Source organism: Poecilia formosa, unplaced genomic scaffold (assembly GCF_000485575.1).
Source record: "Poecilia formosa unplaced genomic scaffold, Poecilia_formosa-5.1.2 Scaffold477, whole genome shotgun sequence".
Classification (NCBI taxonomy): domain Eukaryota; kingdom Metazoa; phylum Chordata; class Actinopteri; order Cyprinodontiformes; family Poeciliidae; genus Poecilia; species Poecilia formosa.
Genome location: NW_006800416.1, coordinates 434,288 through 448,773, shown reverse-complemented (window position 1 = coordinate 448,773; position 14,486 = coordinate 434,288). Strand labels below are relative to the sequence as shown.

The 14,486-nt window shown below is 39.7% G+C and overlaps 1 protein-coding gene across 3 annotated transcripts in view; it reads right to left on the bottom strand.

Moving 5' to 3' along the window:
- LOC103156392 (radixin) overlaps nt 1-11,854 on the bottom strand; it is a 46,798-nt gene extending 34,944 nt beyond the window's left edge. The window contains exons 1-2 of one of the 3 annotated variants that reach the window (XM_007578415.2): nt 11,730-11,854; nt 408-505 (exon numbers count right to left, since the gene is read on the bottom strand). In XM_007578415.2, the coding sequence (XP_007578477.1) occupies nt 408-419 (12 nt within the window). In that variant the 5' untranslated portion in view covers nt 420-505; nt 11,730-11,854. The other 2 variants (XM_007578414.2, XM_007578416.2) reach the window with 2 other exon arrangements.
- Between the last annotated feature and the right edge of the window lie 2,632 nt (nt 11,855-14,486).

The following is a 14,486-nucleotide window of genomic DNA, read 5'->3' as shown; positions in this document are numbered from 1 at the left end:
AGGAGCTTGATTTAAGTCAATAATTACTTACTATTGATGAAAAAGTTCCACTGGCAGATTATTTCACTTGTAACATGGGAAAAAACATTGTTATAAATGAAATAACCTTCCAGGGGAAATAATAATTTTTCATCTGGCTTAAAACTAACTCCTGTATCTTGGCAAGAAGTGTCTTAAGTTAGTTTTGTGATTTTGCAGTGCATGGCAGAACAACCTCCCTGTAATTAGTAGGAATCGAAGAGGAACAACTTCCTTCCTGAGAAGACTTAATGTAGCACAAAGTGTGGCGGGGGTCTTTTTAGTGCTCTAAACATGCACCACAAGCAGCACTTTGCATGTCGGTAGAGAACACGACTGACTGTGAACACCAATTAACACCAATTAATCCGCGCTGTTGGGGTACCAACCGGTTTGGGCATCTTTCTCTCTCCTCCCGTTCCCCGTCGCTGATAAAACTGAAAGAAGTCGTCCTCCGTCTTCCTGCCGCACTCTGGGGCACCGCCGCCTAAAACACAAAGAAAAACCCAAAGATGTTTAGAAACAACAACAACTAAAACTAATGAATCAATTAATTTACATTTCTTCTGATTAGGTCTTTTTTAGGGTTTTTTCCCTCTTGTCTAAGCCTGCCTGCCTGGTGGTCCAGCAGGCTTTACGTCAGATATAATTCCTCCAGCAATGACTCAGTGATGCATTGAATCGCCTAACAAAGAACGGGTGGAGGTATTAGTGGAAGCCAGTGGGAACAGCAGCAGCTCAGCTGTGAAGAGGTAGGCCTCGCAAAATCACAGAGCAGAGTCAGCAGATGCTGAGGTGAGCAGAGTGGAGAGGACAGCGTGTACGGGGTGCAACGGGACGGGTTTCCATGGCCTTACATCAACGGTACCGGACGGGTTTCCATGGCCTTACATCAACGGTACCGGACGGGTTTCCATGGCCTTACATCAACCGTACCGGACGGGTTTCCATGGCCTTACATCAACCGTACCGGACGGGTTTCTATGGCCTTACATCAACGGTACCGGACGGGTTTCCATGGCCTTACATCAACGGTACCGGACGGGTTTCATGAAACTAAGCATCCATTGACTCTGAGCACCATTTAACCAATTCAATAAACACTCACGGACTACGCAATAACGCAACGTCTTACAACCCGAGATGGCAATATGTGGTCCGAGAAGGCTGGTGGTGTTCTGTAAATACGACTGGCTACGACAAAACCATGAACACGTCAACTTGGAGCGTTTTGAGTCATTCGCAGATTCTGAAAGTGCGGATTCTAAGCTTTCCAATGACTCCAAACATGGAAATCACAAAAGAAGTCATTTTTTTACTGCAAGTGTTGTGTGCATTAATTATTTAGCTGTATTTAAGATTATATTAGTAATTTAGAAGCATAATAAAAGAAAAATGGAAATGAAACATCATTTTAGACCAAATGGAGAATGGCCAAAAATTCAAATAAACACCTTAAAAACTTTGTGGAAATCCTTCTGAGAATAGCTAAAGTAGTTTGAGCTGCAAAGTGTGGATCAATATCATATGAAAGCCTCTGGATTAAGAATGGGATGTCATTTGACTGCATGTGTGTGTGAAGGAAAATAAGCAAATAAGTTGCTTTTAAGATCTTGTGAAACTGCTAGAAATTAAACATCTGTGTCCATTTAGTAAACTAAAAAAAATTTACCTGAACTTTTTCTTGCTTTATTAAAATTGTTCAAATCCAAAACTGGTCAAATTTCCCCCGATGTTCAAAATCTGTAATGTTTTTTTTATATCTGCAGATTTCGCAGCATCTCGATGTAACACACAGCTGCTCCTCTACGTTGGCTGCAGCAGAAAACGACCAAACGGAGAACGCCACGGAGTCACATGGCCATTAAAAAGTCGTGATAATGGCCAACAAAAAAAAAACAAAACAGAGAAGCAGCCAAGTGACAGCTAAGAGAAATCCTCAGCTGTAGCAACAGAAAGCACACAGGAAGAAACTGAAACAGCAACACGGCGAGAAAGAAAAACACAAACTCCTGCTTCTCTGCTCCGATTTTCCCTTCGCTCTCCACAAGGAGCTGGTGAGTGCAGTTTTATCTCGACCTTCAACACGCTTAAGATGGTGGGAACGTAAAATAAAGAGATGAGTTGGTAAGTGTCCCAAAGGTGCCAGGTCTCTGCGATGTGCTGGGCCAGAAATAGACGTCTCTCAAGTGTCAGTGTGGAGAATTAAACCAGGCTCAGTGGAAAGCTTCGAGGACAGTCGCAGAATACAGCATGGAGACGAGCTGGAAGAGTTTCACATCAGTTCCCTGAGACATTATTGCAGAAAATTGTGCAATAATGTCAAACAAATACTACCCTATGATACAGCAGTCGTCCTCCTTCAACCTTCTCACACTTTGTAACATTACAACCAGGCCTGTCACGATAAATTTAGCTGGACCGTAAACTGTCCCAGCAATTATTTTGCGATGAATACTGTTGTTGTTTTGAGACCATTTGCGATTTGCATCTTGATAATGGTGTAAGTTTGCTCTCTCAAGACCAACAAACTTTAACTTGGTAAAGAAAACTTCACACTGGAACTGGAAGATGGCTAGACTGGAATAACCAAAATAAAACACAATGACCAAAAACAAAAAACGGAAATTTAAAAAAGACACTTTCAATCAAAACCGTAAATAAAATGGATCATGAAGCCTCTGTGAACAAAATTGCCCTTCAAAAAATATGAGCTCACTTTAATTTATCATGCAACTGATTCATTGCTCATTGCGACAAACTTAATTATAACCACTCTTTTTTTTTTTTAGTGGTTTTAGGCAATCATCCAACACAATTGTGAAGTTTTTCTACATGTTTCACACATAAGAGGCTGATCTTTGCAAAAAATCCCTCACATTGGCACATCAGAACAAAATACATTTTCTCATCCTGCCACAAATTCCCTATTGGACTTTGCTCTGAACTTTGGGTTACTCCAACATGAATTCACTTTGATCTAAATCTTCTTTCCGCTGAAGCTCTGAATGAATGTTTTGAGTAGCCGACCGTCCAGCTGGAGGGTCTCAGGTCTTCTGCAGCCTCCAGCAGGTGTTCCTCCTGTACTAAGCTATTTCCACAATAGATTTGTAGAGTGTTCAGTTGTCCTGATTCTCCCACCTGAGCTTTCAATCTCTGCAGATCATCCCATTTCCCATGAGTGTTTTGGCTGATGATGCTGTTTGTTCTCTAATGTTCCCTGAGAAAGCCCCTAAGGCCTTCGCAGCACAGCTGGATTGTTATTGGTATTAATTTAGACACATTTGGACTCCATTTACTGACTAGACGTCTTCTGAAGGCAGGTGGTTGTGCAGCAAATACTCAGCAGTGGGAATGCTTGATTTTAATCATTTCTAAACCCTACAAAACTTTTAAAAAAAGTTTTGTTTTCTCACTTCTCAAGCAAACTTTAGGTGCAGGACTGCAACTAAATTATTTGAACTATGTGAAAAAGCCACCACTTGAGTTCTGGGTAGAACATATTTTTAATATTTTATTTCATCTTACAGGCAAAATGTAAACATTTTTGTTTTGGCTTAATTGCTGCTCTGAGTATGTTGTTCTTTCAACAAACTGCTTTTTTTGAGTGTTTATTCTAATTAACGATTAATCCATTACTAAATTAGTTGCCGGTTATTCTAATAAAATGCATTAAAATTCTTCGCGATTAATCGTTTCACGCCCATTTAGGTGGAGTATAAAAGAAATTTTATTGCTTTCTTACACCCGGGGAGAAAAATATGTGCATTTTCAAGATTTATACCATAAGTGCCTATCAAACAAACCTTTAACTCAGTACTAAACCTATTATTAAATCCGCTGGTTTCAATGTGGGTCACAGGTTTTGTATTTCCTTTAACTCTCCTGAATGTTTTCCTGATTCTGCTCCAGGTTTTGCACATATTTGAAAAGCACTAAATATTCTTTAAGCTAACAAAGTTTTATCATCATAAACCTTGGTGAATAACCTCTCTACATCATGTTTGGCAACTCCTACCAGACAGACACCTAAACGCCCCAGGCCCTTGCCGACTGGGTTTGGCCTGGTCTCAGTCATTTACAACGCCATAAGCTAAACTCGTTTAGTCAAACTGACTGCAGAGACGGTCATAGTTCCAATGATGCTGCAGAGGAATATTCCAGATGTTCCACACCAGAGCCTTAACTAATCACTTTAGCTGCTGCAGGTATGGTTAGCCGAAAAGGAGAAACAATATTTAACTAAATGAGCTGTCTGCATCTGATTTTGCAGTGCATACAGTAGAACTTGTTCACCTGAACTACCGTGTGCTCTCCCACTAATATGGAAATCCATCAATTATTCTGTCATGACCTAATGGACAATCTGCAGTGTAAGCTAGTGGAAATAATGAGCTTTAGAGCACAGCTGTAATGTGTTGGACTTTTGTACATCGTCTCATGCAAATGTCATGTCAATATGTGCAACCGAAGAGAAACTGCAAAGCCAGTTTCTCTTCGATTTCTTCCTTCCACCGATCAACTGTTCTTTATCTCTACTATGAAGGTGTTTTCATTAATGCCATCTTTTCATCGTTTGGGAAAATGCAGCCTTAATGGGCTTTAAGTAGGACTAGAACATTCTTCTGGTCAGAAGCTGAAAGAAAAAAAAACATTTCGATGAATTTGGCATAAATGTGCTTGCAATAGATTCACCAAGAATTCATGGATGATTTTGAGATTGCATACTTTTGTAATAGTTCAAACACCAAAAACGCCTTAATAAGCAGAGAGAAAACTAATTTAGCGCTATTGCAAAAGCTAACATCTGTCAGTCAATCAGTGCCAAGGAAGACCAATGGCGCTCCTGGATTGGCTGCTTTGTAAATGCCAGGCAAGAGCATTCAGCAGTATTGTGTCCAGTCATTTCAGCTTCCCAAGCTCCATTTCCTTTTGAATATTGTATTTACGCTCTACAGGAAAGTAAATCTTCGAATGGGTGAATTTTACAGAAACAACTTGAAGTCAGAAAAATCTTCAAATACTGAACCACGAATAGGCAGGGGGTTTATTTTAATCCATGTGTGCAACACCACAAGGGACTGCCTGCTGCAGTATCTGGTAGGCTTAATATTTCAAGTCTAATGCATTTACACTTTGCACAGTTGTGGCATATTTTGCCAGTTGAATGGACTTTAGCTATCCTTCTGGCATCTGAGCTGCTAGAGCTAATGGAATTGGAGACATTGTGCAAAACTTTAAAAAAAAAAAAAGTCATAAAAACAGAACTAAATTTAATCAATAGTCATAAAGGTATTGCAAATACATGTCGTCTTCCTGAAGTCATTCAGGCCGAGAGCAACTTGACACTCCGCTGATCTCAGCAGATAATATTGTTGCCGTTTGAAACTTTCAGTCTTTGTCTGTCCTTGAACATGATGCCTTTAGAAATGAAGTTTCCTTGAGGGAAAGGTGAGGAAAGGTATGCACGCCCTGGGGAATACACACCATGGATATGTGTTGTAAAGACATGGTTTCCAAATGAGATCATTTGAAATAAATGGAGGGGTTTTTTTCACCCCCCCAAAAAATAATTTAAAACATTATTCTCCAAACATAAACAACTTATTACTACTATTAACGGCAAAAAGGCAAAAAAAATAAAATAAAATGTAAATGCTGTCATTTACAAGTTGAGAAGAATTTGGAATCTACTAAAAATTCAGCAGGTCAGAAATGTGCATCGGGAAGTGATAGTAAATCCTTTATGGTGCGTCTCTACCTCGTACCGTAAAGCAGGTCATCTTTTAAAAAGTTTACCATTCTGCATCATTCAAATGATATGTTTTATTAAGTCCTAAAAGCTGGAAAATCTGACTCATATCTGGAAATAAAAATGCACCAAACATTTTTGAACATCTCCATTTAGCTACACAAAGCCACTGTATGTCGAGGCAGTGAAATATTTCCCCAAAGTCCTTTAAGAAATTGCTTAAATCTAAAGTACACTTCTTGAAAATGGCCGGTATGAGAAGAATAACGAGTGCATAACCAAAATGCTCCTTTTCCTACTCATTTCATCTTGACAGCTACCAAAGAGAGAAAGAAAAGAAGAACGAATGGGTTACCCAAATGAAAGACACTATGTGGGGGGAGGCTATAAGTATTCAAAGCTTTACTTGACCCACATACCTGCAGCCAGGAGATACGTGAGGGAACAGAAAGGTGAAATAACCCAAACTTATTCTAATGCAAACTAAGACACAGAGAAGATTTGGTGAGCCGAGAGAGCAGAAAATATGCTCCAAAATTAAATAAATAAATTACAAGATTAGCTATAATATTTAGCTTTTATGCATCTTTAGCATAGCTATCAGAATTAGTCCAATTTGCAGAAAAAACAAACATCCGTCGACAACCACACACATTAGGTCACTAATGAAAAAAGTTAAAGAGAGCAGACTTGTTCCTCTGGTTCGTGAACCTTCTCACAAACCTGGATATACAAGCCTTCAGGGTGTGTGTGCGTGTGTGTTTGTTCATTCAGTGAAGCCAGAAGGTTATTCCCAGTAGATCGAGCTTCCAGGTTACCATTCATGAAGAAAGAAACTCGGCGCCCTGAGCACACTACACCCTTTCATCCTGTTTTCTAAAAGCGAACACTGTAACATTTTAAACTTCATGCAGGCTCCTCTCCTCTGCTCTGCTCTCTCTCTGCGTTCACTCAGGTTTTAAGAAATTGCAATCTGAATGTCCTGATGTAATATGATTAATGCGAAAACTCTAATCATGTTGTTAATGAGATTGTCAAATTATAAACGGTCGCTCGCCTGCAGATTCTGCACTGCCAAGAATGCGATCAAGTAACGACGACATGTCGTTTAGAAGCGATGATGCAGCGGGTTTCAACGAGAAAAGAAGAGTAGTAGTAGATCGAGGCTCTGTAAAGCAACCCACACCAAACTAATGCAAGAATGAGCTTCCTGCTGGTTTTTCCACCGTCCGCAGTGTGCAGAGTTCATATTTCTGCTGATGCGGCGGAAGTAGAATGGGAATGGTGGATTATTAATGCATTCGTGACAAAGCATGAATGTACTCATTCAATACACGGTGGATATGAGGAGTCATTTTAACAGATTAGTTTGCAGATTCCCAGACATGTTCTGCAACGCCAAGTGTTAAAACGTTTAGCGTTGGTTTTGTGTTTTCCATTGGAAGAAGTTGCTTAGCAGTGATGCTAAAATAATGCGTCATATTACTGTAACCGATTTTTATTATTCCTAGTTCATTTGATGTGTCGCATGATTTGTTGACAAATGTGTCCAACATTTAGAATTTTTTATGCATTTAAAAACAAATAAAAACATCAAATTTTACATAGTTTTTTAGCAAGTTTAATTTTAGATGTTGATTTTGTGTTTAAGTTCATAAATCCATCAAATGACCATAGTTGCACATAGACCTGTCACAATAACGATTTTTTCTCGACGATAAATTGTACCAGATATTATTGCAATAAACAATAATACTGTTGTTTTGAGACCATTTTAAGTGATATAATGGTAATGCAAGAACAGTTTCAAAGCTCAATAAATTTTAACAAAAATTTAACCCTGGAACTGGAAGACATTTTAAATATATAAAATAAAAAAAGAAAACAACAAAAGGTGGACACTGAAGCTTCTCAACAAAACTCGAAATTATTTGTGTGATTCAATAAGGCTAGTTTAATTATCCATCAGTAGATGAACGATTAGATATAAGAGAAAAACAGGCACATCATGCACTAATGAATTATTACCAATCATAAAAGGATGCAACTACTTCTGTCATCATTTCTGAATCCCAAACTCATACCCAATCTGCTCCTAGCAGCTATTTTAATCAGTATTTTGTGGTAGCATTGTGATAACAAGAGAGACGATAAGAATTATCTCGTTTTTTAGGCAACTCCATGACACGCCAAATTATAGCCGTGTCATGGCTATAATTTGCCGTTAGCAGTTTAGCGATTTGTATCACTAAACTTCAAACAGTAGCTGTATTTAATTATACGATACTCTTATTGAACTAACAGTTGAGAAAATAATGAAACATTGACAATACACACAGTTTGAGGGGGAAAATCGATCAGCGTGAATTGGAATTTATTGTGACAACGATAAATCAAAACGCGATAAATGTATCACGATGAATAATAAACGATACGATTAATTTATCACAATGAGTAACTAACGATACGATAAATGTCCATCCCTACTGTGCAGCACTTTTACTCAGCTCTACAGAAATAAAATATTAAAACACTATTGTGACTATGTCCGTTTTTGATTTCTGCTTTAAATAAAAGTGATTTGATAATCATGTAAATGTTTACTTTCAAAACGTATCTGTAAATACCATTAAATCATGGTATTAACAATAAGGATTAGACAGGAAGGTGAACCAGGCCTTCTGCTCATAAAACCATCAAATCTATAGAACTTAAAAATAATATTAAAATAAAAAGAAATCTGTCAAACATGAACGTTTCCCGTGTTTTTAGGGGCTCTGCAGTACATCTGGCAGCACATTCACACATGCCCACAGTCAACATCCACCAGCTGCTGAAGCAGCAGGAAGCCTTCCTCACTGTTATGTTTGGCATCTTTAGTTGTGGCACTGAAGATCCCACTGATTCCTTACTGTGTGAATGAAGCAAAGCGTTTGTTCAGCACCATAAATGGCCTATACAGGGCGGGACCTCAAAAAGCCCAGACTGAAACACTGGGGCAAATGTCACACTGCAATCCTTTATGTTTCCATGGCGCTCAATAACTCTGAGTCACCTTCACACACTTTAAATCATGAAAATAAAAAAAAGGAGGAAGAAAAAACAACCGAAAACTAATTAGAAGCTCATTCAAAACTATAATATGAATCATTAGATGTGGAATGCTTTGTAGGAGGAGAATTATCCCACCGTGTTCAGACATTACACTTCAGTTATCTGAAGGATCAACTTATGAAGAAACACCAGAACAATAATAAGATCAGAGACGAACCTTTACACACTTGGGAGTAAAACCGACTCTGAGATCAGTCTCAGACGGAGCAGCTGGTATGTGAAGGCTAAAATCACTCAGCTTCTCATCCTTAATCTGAGACACATTCTGTCATTTCCTTCCGGATCCTGCCGGTGTCTGTCATAGAGGATGTGAACCAACCAGGCTTATTATATCTTATACAAGCAAGTCTGATCCATCCATTCCCCACCTCGCTACTTACTAAACTTAAGAGATGTGCCGCAAACACACTGGGAACGGAAACCATGGCCCACTTTCAGGAGTCTCTGAGTCTGGGCCTCGGCAGATCAGTGAGACAAGTGGTCATAATGTTATGCCTGATTAGGGTTTCAGAATGCTAATGTGGGTTTGATAGATTTTTTTTATTGATGTTATTGTCCATTACCACTGATTATGTTTCTAAACCTAGAGGCCTTCTTAAAATGGTTCAAGAAGGAGGAATGTGTTGGGGCTGAAGCGATTAATTGTGATGAATCAATTATTGAAATATCAGTCAACTAATTTAGTCAATAGATTAATCGTTAACGGGAGCATACAGACTCAAATAAAAGGCCATTTTCTGAAAGAACAATATACTCGGAGCAGTAATTAAGCCAAAACTGCACAAAAAAAATAGATACATCTTGCATTTAAGATTAAAAAGAAAAATGTAAATGATAAAAAATAAAAACTTTTGTAAAAATGTTCTACCTAAAACTCATCTAGTGGCACTTTTAGCTTCATTCGGTTCAAATTACTGTTTAAAAATATAAATATAAATCAAGCTCCTTTTGCTATCCAGTTATTAATAGGCTAATAAAGAAAAACAGTACTGATGCAAAGTAAAGCAAGCAGAAAGGACCAAGTTATTTTAAATGTTGATGCTACAAGTACTGTTTTAGCTGCACATGTATCCTTTACTACAAATGATCCAGCCTACACTAAAGGAATGCAGTTATCGCAACTTTAGGCAATAAAATGTTTTTTTTCTAATATAAAACATAATTGATTTATTTGTATATTTACTGCATTTCTAATATTGTACTGAAAAAAGGCTATTTTCAAATCAATTAATTAAGTGTTATGGTTAACTGCCATAATCGTTAGTTGCAGCCCTAAATTATTTATTATGGGACAATGTTACAGAAAAGTCTTTTAGAAAACATTGGAAATCTTCACTTTCAGATTTGGGTTCAAAATACGAATGTTCATAGGAGAAAAAGATTATAACAATGGATGCATTGTTGTGCACAAAGATAAGTCTTAACCTGCATGATTATTCAACAGGGCACACACACAAAAACAAAAAAAACAACAACAAAAAATAGCCCAGCAGAGAGAAATCCAAAACCAGCTGTCAAAGGTAGCCAATCTCATGCCATCATGCTCCGAGCCTCTTTCTCAAATGAGTTGTAATTTGGTCCCAGCGGGGGGCGGCATCGGCGGCGGGAGAATGACTTCAGCTACGCGGACATCAACCAATAAAACACTTCACGCGCACGAATGCGGCCAATCAGCGGCCGCTAATTTCCTACACGCCGCCGGCGGAGAGTCCCTGCGCCGCAGATGGACCGCTAACATGTGTGGGAGCTGCTGGAGCCGTATTCAAGACTGAGGTTTACGTCCAAAAGCTTAACTAGTCTCTGGGTAGGGTTTCCATGACGGACAGTAAACAATTAGGCTTAATAAAAATAAATAAAATAATAATTTTAAAAAATGGCCCGCAGTGTAGGCGAGACTCACCGCCTTAACAAGTTTGAAACTTTTGAAAGTTTCGGCTTTGAGTTGAATGAGAAATTACTCCTCTAATAGCGGAATGTGAAGCGATCCAAACACACTTAAAAAAAACTCAACTGTGTCTCTCCAAACGTTACAAACAACGAAATAAACACGAACTCCACTCGAGCTACAGAGAAAACCGCAGAATTTCCCATTTCAAAGCCCAACTCGTTCAGGCTCGTTTGGAGAACTACAGAAACCATGAACACACACCAACAGGAACCGGAGTTGTAACCCTGCTCGTTTGATGTGAATGAAGCTGAGCGAGTCCTCTTCCAAGTCACCCAGAGAGAAGCAACCTGCATCTTATTACCAAGGCTACGCTGTTGCGTAACATTTACTGACACAGGACCGGAGAGACAAGCGACACCACCTGGTGTTAGCTGCCTCCGACTCACCCGTCCTCCCGTTAGAAAGCCGGTTAGATGCCGCGGCGAGGCGAATACCGCCGTCCGGCCACGCCGCCCCTAAAGCTCGGCTGTCCGTCAGGCAGTCAGTCGGGCGGCTACGTGCTGCGAAACAACTTGTTACCGGCCCGCCGAGTTAAAACACCTCCACGCTCAGACGGACAAACAAATCCCCACTCACATTAGCGGCTTAAAGGTGAAGCGGTGCGCAGATGAAGCCGATAAAACTCACCTCTAACGCCAGGCGGCTCCTCTGAGGATGTGCCGTGCTGTCACCTCCTCCAGCTGGCAGCGCTTGCTTTATATATATATATATATATATCCACGGTGGGGTAAAAATAGAGCGTTTCACCTTCCCGGCCGACCCCTCTGCGCTGTTTACCGGACGCGGAGCGCACTTCGGAGGGCTCAGTGATAGCACGCAGGCTTCGGGCCAGCGGAGCTCCTCTCGCCCGTTTCCCACGACAGCAGAGGAGGTAGTCAATATGGCTGACGAACTCACCGTGCCGAGGCGTGGTGAGCCGAGTCTTGCAGATTCACCCCCTCTCCACCCCTCCTCTCTCCTCACCCGGTGGCTCAAACTGCAGTGCTGCGGGGTGTAAACCAGGGGCTCCAAACTTTCCCACACCCAATAAGGAGAGGCTTCCAACCCTACAGGCCCGAATGGTAAATGTGTTGGATCACGTTTTATTTCGAGAGGTTCACCCTGTTGCTTTATGTTGCTTTCATTACACACTTAAGTAGGCATATGTTACGCTAAATTTAAATAATGATTGGTTGATTGATTGGAAGTATAGGCCTACTACAGATTGTAGAGATGCAGTTAATAGGACTCTAAACTGAGGATAACTCTTCACAATAAGTGATCAAAATCAAAGTGATATTAATATAAACCATATATAGCCACAGTTTAACAAAAATCAAGAAAAGTGTTGCAAAATGAAAGCTGAGCAACCCATAAAAAGTGAAAAGTTTTGAAATGCACCAGTAAAAAATGAAGAAAGATTGTTCCAAATCATCTGAGTTTGATCATAGGTGCTTTGCAAACGCTTAATATTCTTCACAAGTGTACTTTATTATGATTCTGTATGATTAACCAACACAAAATAGTGCCGCATTAAAGAGGAGAAGGAAGGCAGAGAATGGTTCTGAGATGTCTTTGAAAAAAAGGGAAAAAATCTTAAAAGTGTGGAGTGCTTTTATATTCAGGCCCTTTGAGGCAGAACTAAATTTTCACTGTGGTTACAGCTGCAAGTTGGTTCAGGTGTATGTCTCCATCAGCTTTCCACATCCAGAGACCAGGATTTTTACGTTCTCTTGATAGAGGTGCAACGATTTGTCGATGCCGATTCCCTTAATTTTGGGAGATCGCCTGATTTTTACATGTGAAGCCTATCTTATCTGCCAATCTTATCTACCTCAGCAAACATTTAAAAATCACCCACTTCTCCTTCAAAGAGGTTTGACTGACAGACCGGCCCACCAGGTCATGTCTGCATATTTACAGTTAACAATAGTCACCCCACTGTGGCCAATTCAGCAACTTTCTTGCTATATTTAGCAACTTTTCAGAAAGAGAAAAAAAGTGGTATTGGCTAAAATCGGAATCGGGTCAGGTCAGACCTTTTAAAAGATGAGTGATCGTCCAGAAAACTGCAATCAGTGTACCAGTAATTCTCGATGTTTGGAGTCTGAACATTTCAGCAGGATTGGCCCAAACTTTGACTGGATCATTCTAAACCATTTCTATGTTTTCCATTCAAACCATTACGTTTTAGCTCTCGGAAAACAATTCAGAGATATAAAAAGTGAATTTAACGGTTTAAACACAAAGAATGCACCATCTCAACCCTTCACCCCCTCAAAAAATGTGTTTAACAAATACCATCCATCACTTTGTATTCTAAATATTGTACATATCAAGTTGCCAATTTCCTCCCGAGCTGCTATGGTTACGATAATATGTTGTCTCATAAATACACAACAATAAACACATGCAGCAGTGGCTCATCTACATCATCTCCTGAAAGAGCTCTCCATTCATATGGCCGCCTGTTAATGAAGGCATTTTGAAAACAGCCGTGTTGTGAAGCAGAGCTGAGCTCGTGGTTGTGAGGAGGAGAGATGCGTCATCTGTGGGTTGTGAGTCGCTGGCATGCAGCCTGCCCCAACCTGGACTCAGGACAACCAACACAAACGCACAGATGATAGCGAGGGGCTTCTAAAATGTGGCCAGAGGTTTTCTAATCTTTTTTATTTTTCTCTCTCTGTATCTCTTTTAAACATCTGTTCAAAGGAATGTGTTGTCCTGCACCTTTCATGCATGTGGTGAGAAGAAACTAAGTCCAGCTGGCTGAGTTTAGACACCAGGTTACAGTAAAAAGAAAAAAAAATCATGTTTCATTTGTTTGCATCTCTGACCTGTGTAAGTCTCTCTAACTTAGACTGAAACAACTGGAGAAAAGATGCTCGAATCCACATGAAAACCACAAACTGCAGGGTATTATTTTGGCATTTTAGGTGACAAACCAACACAAACTGGTTTCTAGTTGTGAAAAATCTGGTGTGTGTTTGTATTTGCCCCTTTCTACTCTGATCCATCTACAGCCTGCCTCCTCTTCCAGGTACTCACGAGTGAAGTGTGCTGGCTGTCAGTGAACGTAGCACGAAGCGTTGGCCTCTGTGTCCTCCGACAGCTGGGACTGGTTCAGGTCTTCCCTGCCGACCGTGTGAAAACGTCCAATATCGTTGTTGACATTCCTACACACGTGCTTTCTGTCCCGCCAAGGCCAGGTCCGCTCGCTTTCTGCCGTGTGATTTTCAGGCAGCAGTTTATAGGAAGTGATGTCGTATATTAAATGGGATCACAGTAATCTCTGCTGCTCTGCCAGTAACCATTGTCCAGGAGTTTTCACATTTCATTTCAAAGAAAAACTCATTTTTAGAATTGTAATTTTTGGGGTTTTATTTATTTATTTGTTTATTTATTTATTTATTTATTTGCTAATTCCACTGTTGACATCTGATTTGGTTGTTTAACAACTATTAAATCAACTTTTTTTTTAAAATGATTAGTTTGAAGATTAAGAGTTCTTGAAACTAATCTAAACTGAGGATAAATTTAGATTATCACCTTGATAAGTTCAGGCGTCTGCAAGTATATTGGTTAGATTTCATATATAAACATCATTCAAAGGTCACAGTAAAATTAGAAAAAGACAGAACAACTATGGCTTGTTCTATCTATCTATCTATCTAT